At 38.4% G+C, this 5644-nt stretch overlaps 1 protein-coding gene across 1 annotated transcript; it reads left to right on the forward strand.

Annotated features, from left to right (window-relative positions):
- The first annotated feature begins 4013 nt into the window (after positions 1–4013).
- LOC146938102 (uncharacterized) lies at positions 4014–5294 on the forward strand. The gene has a single exon (XM_085749585.1). The coding sequence runs from the start codon at positions 4014–4016 to the stop codon at positions 5292–5294; it is 1281 nt and encodes a 426-aa protein (XP_085605711.1).
- Positions 5295–5644: the final 350 nt, after the last annotated feature.

Here is a 5644-nt window from a genome sequence, read left to right on the forward strand (position 1 = left end):
AATTGTTAGAAAACATACATGTGAAGTTGTGAGTGATTTGTGTTGTTTTTTATCATATTTTGTGAAGTCTTTTTGCACATTTTAATTCCAATATTTTGGCTCATGATAATTGGTGCTTGAAGAGTAATTTTGGGGCATTATTTGTTATTGATCTGGAATATTTGGTGCTGTTTGTAGTGTATGATATTACTTTCTTGTGTTGTGATTTGTTTGAATATTACTATGTGCAAAATTAGTGCAAAATAGGTCTAAAGTATGCCAAAACTTTGGAAGCTTGATGTGGCCTTGTGATTTTCATGTCATATGCTGAAATAAAACCCTTTGGAAATTCGCAAGGACATGAAAATTATAGGTCATGATCTTGCTTTCATATCATTGGTAGATTTTAGGCATGTCTTTGCCACTTTTTAGTGCTAGTTCTCATTGATTTGCTTAATATTTTCTTGCCTATCTCTTCTATCATTTTGTGCCTTATATTACTAACCACTTTCGTTTCATGTTTCATTCATAAGCATTCTACATTTCATCTTCTTCTCCATCTTATTTCTTGCACTTTAAATTTCAATTTCATGCAAAAATTAGAATGTAAAAACTTAGGAGCTTTTGTAATATTTTACTTTCATGTCATTTAAATTCTTGCAAGACCATAGAATGTATCTAGGCCAATGATGTAATAAGGACAATGGACTCTAATGATGTACACCGACACAAACACCGACACATGCACACACATCACCTTAGGTATATAGCTAGAATATGCATGTTTAGATGTATGTTTAGGATTGTATGTTTAGATGAATGTTTAGGCTTATTACTTAGAAAAAGTCAATTTTCCAAAAAAATATGAACCAACTTCACTCAAACATTTTTCATAATAAACCTTGGGGTCAAAACCCCATTGATTTTCCTTTTCATTTTCTTAAATCAAAATTCAATGAAAATAATCATATTTGACTTCTTTTGCAAATGACTAATTCAACCCCACTATTTCCTAATCTCATGCCCTTGAGGCCTCTTTCTATTCTTCAAAATTCCAATTTTCAAACTTAAAATCAACCAACAAAAACAAAAACATTTTTGGAAGAGAACTACGGTGGATTTGATCCCTTAAACGGGTACGTAGGCAAGGAACAAAATTCCTTCAATTCAAATAAAATAAAAATTCAAAAACATTCTTCTCCCTCCAATTCTTCATTTAGCATACCTTTAGGTGTAAATATCCTTTCAAAATAGCATTTAAAAACAAAGCGCGCGTGTAGAAATTAAAGACGGTTCCTATAGGATACTATAGTCGTTATGGGTGCCTAACACCTTCCCGTAGCGAAAACAACTCCCGGACCTCGATTCTCAAGGGTTTTGCTTACTTTTTCCCTTCCCAAGAAAAAATAAGATATCACCGGTTTAAAAGGTTCAAACGTAATCAATGTTTGACACCCGAAAACCAAGATAAAACAAGCAGTCACAACAAATTTAGTGTTTTATCTCGGCCAAAATAATTGTATTCATGTCCTGTGTTGACGCCTGTGGTGGATGGGGGAGTTTAGGAGGGATGGCGTGGTGATGGGGGGTGCGCGTGGTGGGAGTGAGTTATGAGGCTGATTTCTTGGAATGTGCGGGGGTTAGGGGGTATAATGAAAAGGCGAGAAGTGAGGAAGTTGTTGGGAGAAAAGAGTCCTTTTATTTTATGTTTACAAGAAACAAAATTAGCAGTATGTGATGATTTATTTTGTACGTCCTTATGGGGCGATCCAGATCATGCTTATTCATATCGTCCGTCAGTGGGGGCTTTGGGGGGGTTGTTAACTGTGTGGGATACTAAGGAAGTGGAGGTCTGGTCATCTGTTAATCTGGATCATGTACTTCAAATTCATGGTAGATTTACTCGGAATAATGAGGAGTTTTACTTTTTCAATATATATGCTCCACGTGAACCTCGGGCTAAACAGGAATTATGGGTGTCATTGTCAGCTAGATTGCAGTTGTTAAGGGGTGAGAAGGTGTGTGTGTGCAGGGATTTTAATGTGGTCCGTAATGTGGAGGAACGTCGGTCGAACATGGGCAGCAATGTAACTCATGATATTCAACATTTCAGCCTCTTTATTGAGGATAATGGGTTGATATATTTGCCGTTGTGCGGCCGTCGGTATACGTGGTTCAAAGGGGATGGCACTTCTATGAGCAGGCTAGACCGTTTTTTGCTTTCAGAAGAATGGTGTCTGCAATGACCCAATTGTTTTCAGATAGCCCTTCTCCGGGGTCTCTCTGATCATTGTTCGCTTCAGTTGTCAATGGATGAGGAAAATTGGGGCCCTCGTCCACTTAGAATGTTGAAATGTTGGCAAGATATGCAGGGGTACAAGCAGTTTGTGAAAGAAAAATGGCAGTCACTTCAAATTGAGGGGTGGGGCGGCTATGTCCTTCGAGAAAAAATAAAAACAATCAAGGTCACATTGAAGGAGTGGCATTCAGTGCATGTTAAAAATATTTAAGGAAAAATTGATGTTTTAAAAATTCGGTTGTCAGAGTTAGATGAAAATGGGGAGGAAGGTGGGTTGTCGGTGGAAGAAGTAGAGGAGATGAGGGGTATAACGTATGATATTCACTCTTTGTCTCGTGTTAGTACAAGCATCAGTTGGCAATAGTCTCAGATACTTTGGTTGAAGGATGGGGATGCTAATTCTAAGTATTTCCATTCGATTCTTTCTAGTCGTCGGAGAGGAAATGCAATTGTTTCGTTGATGGTAAACGGAAATCTTGTGGAAGGCGTTCAGCCCATTCGGAATGCAATTTTTTCTCATTTTAAAGATCACTTTGCGGCTCAGAATGTTATAAGACCGGGGGTCGAAAATTTAATGTTCAAGAACTTGTCTTATGCGGAAGGAAGTGCTCTCATAAAACCGTTCTCTGAAGGTGAAGTTAAAGCTGCAGTTTGGGATTGTGACTGTTGGGTATTTGTGTTGGCTGCATTATTGCTAAAACAAATATCCTTGTTCTGTAAGTTGGAACCAATGTTCCAGCATGTGGTTAGGCGACTCTGTAAGATGTTGGATACAATGTTTCAACATCCTGGCACGGTTCAGTGTGCCGAGTTCTTGCCTTTGTGTACGCGTGTATCATCTAAGAATTAGCTGTGGAATATTTCTAAAGTAGATATTTTATTGTAGGAAATATTTATTATTATTTGGAACGCTCCTATAAATGTTCCGACATTTTAGGACTTTCCAGATTTGTTTCTGATTCTTGTTTTGCAGGTTAGTTGAACCGATCTGCAAGTTTACTGAAGCCCAATGAATTATTTAGCCCAAGCTGCTTCAGTATAAAAGGAAGACTTCAAAACCTAATTGCTTATTCAAGCCGTCATACTAAAAAGTTTAGATCTTTAGGATTTGAGTCTTCATGTATTCTGTTCTTATGTCGTTTGTGATGCAAGTCTAGAATCTTTATTGTGTACCTATCTTGTGTCGCCTGTGATACTTGTTTAGGACTGAGTTTGTGAGTATTGATACTCTTATGCACTAAACTGAAGTTGTGAAACAAGGTTTGGTTGTTTGTGTTGGAAGGTAACTTCTATTCTGTTCTGTTTGAGGTCTGATAGGTCACTGGGGCAGTGACTGACCATTAGGATAGTGAGATGGGATCTCAGATCTAGAAGTTCCTAGGTTGAAGTCTAGACGGGTAGCTCCTAGGTCATATAGTGTAAACGAGGAGTTTGCTGAGAGCTATTGAATAAGGACTACACTAGTGGATTTCCTTCCTGGCTTGGTAGCCCCCAGATGTAAGCGTGTTGTGCTGAACTGGGTCAACAAACTTCATGTGTTCTTTATTTTTCTGTCCTTTATTTTCTTGTTTTTATTTCTGTTTTATCGCTCGATGTTGAAACGTTAACCGGAACATTGAAAACGCTAAAACATCTGACAGAACATTTAAATTAAGTGTGCTAGAATTTTAATTGGCATCAGAGCAGGCACCCTGCCTGTTTTAGGGTGAGCTCCAGGGAGTTCTATTCTAGCATCATGGATAAGGAAGGTGGATTTGTTAACAGGCCCCATTTGTTGGATGGCTCAAACTCACGCATGAGTGCCTTCCTCAAATCTATTGACAGTAAAACATGGAAGGCAGTTCTGAGAGGTTGGGAACATCCTATGCAACTTGATGCTGATGGCAACAGGACTGAAGTGTTGAAACCAGAAGAAGAATGGAGTGATGATGAAGATGAATTGGCTCTTGGAAACTCAAAGGCTTTGAATGCTCTGTTCAATGGTGTAGACAAGAATATGTTCAAACTGATCAAGCAATGTACTGCGGCTAAGGATGCTTGGGAGATTCTCAAAACTGCACATGAAGGCACAACAAAGGTAAAAAGTGCTAAAATCCAACTTCTTACTACTAAATTTGAGAATTTGAAAATGTTAGAAGATGAGAGCATTCAGGATTATCACTTGAATATTCTAAACATTGCAAACTCTTTTGAGTCTCTTGGAGAGAAAATCTCTGAAGAAAAATTAGTGAGAAAAATCCTAAGATCTCTACCCAAGAGATTTGACATGAAGATCACTGCTATTGAGGAGGCTCAGGACATTTCTAGCTTGAAGGTTGATGAATTAATAGGTTCACTGCAAAACTTTGAAATTACTGTCAACAGTAAGACTGATAAAAAGGGGAATGGTATTGCCTTTACTTCCAGTGTGAATTCTGATGATGCACAAGGAAATTTTGAAGATGATGAAGACATGGCAGAGTCTCTGGCACTACTTGGGAGACAGTGCAAGAAGATCTTCAAAAGATTTGACAGAAGGTCCAGACCAAATGGGTATAACATCCGGCCCAACATTGACAGTCAACCCAGTAAAGAGAAGATGACAAGACCTGATGAAGTGGATTCTCACTACAAAGGAGTACAATGTCATGAATGTGAAGGCTATGGTCATATCAAAACAGAGTGTGCCACTTTTCTAAAGAAACAGAAGAAAAGTTTGGCTGTGTCTTGGTCAGATGGGGATGACTCAGATGATGAGGTGAAAGCTGAATCTGCTAATCATGTCTCTGCCTTAGCTGGTAGAATTATGTCAGACACTGAGTCTTGTGAGGAAGAAATTTCTTATGATGAGCTTGCTATATCCTATCATGACCTGATGGCCAAAAACAGTGAACTAACCCAGAAACTTGAAGAGCAAGCAAGAGAGATTGCACAACTGCAGGATGAAAGGTTTGATAATTTGGCTCATATTTCAGAACTCAATGATCAACTGTCAAGGTTGAATCTTCAACTGAAACAGATAAATGAGCAGACTTGAATGAAGACGGCAGAGTCCATGTTCAAACATTCTGAGAAACATCAGACTAAGAAGAAATCAAAGTTGTGGGTATGTGATCACTGTAGAGAGAAGGGACACATCATACCTTACTGTTTCAAGTTGAAAGGTGAGTGCATGCACTTCAATAGATGGAACCATAGAAACACCAAGACTGGTCTAATTGCTCACACATCCCTCAGAGCATCATCTAAAGAAGACTGGTATTTTGATAGTGGATGTTCAAGACATATGACTGGTGTTGAAACTTATCTGGAAGATGTGAGACATTATGTTACCAGTTATGTCACGTTTGGTAATGGAGCAAAAGGAAAGATTGTGGGAATTGGAAA

The sequence above is a fragment of the Medicago sativa genome, chromosome 3 (genome assembly GCF_051527215.1).
Source record: "Medicago sativa cultivar Bolivia chromosome 3, Bolivia_mono, whole genome shotgun sequence".
In the NCBI taxonomy this organism is placed as follows: domain Eukaryota; kingdom Viridiplantae; phylum Streptophyta; class Magnoliopsida; order Fabales; family Fabaceae; genus Medicago; species Medicago sativa.

Excerpts from the sequence above, each read along its gene's own strand:
- LOC146938102 (XM_085749585.1), top strand. The coding sequence starts at position 4,014 with ATGGATAAGGAAGGTGGATTTGTTAACAGGCCCCATTTGTTGGATGGC.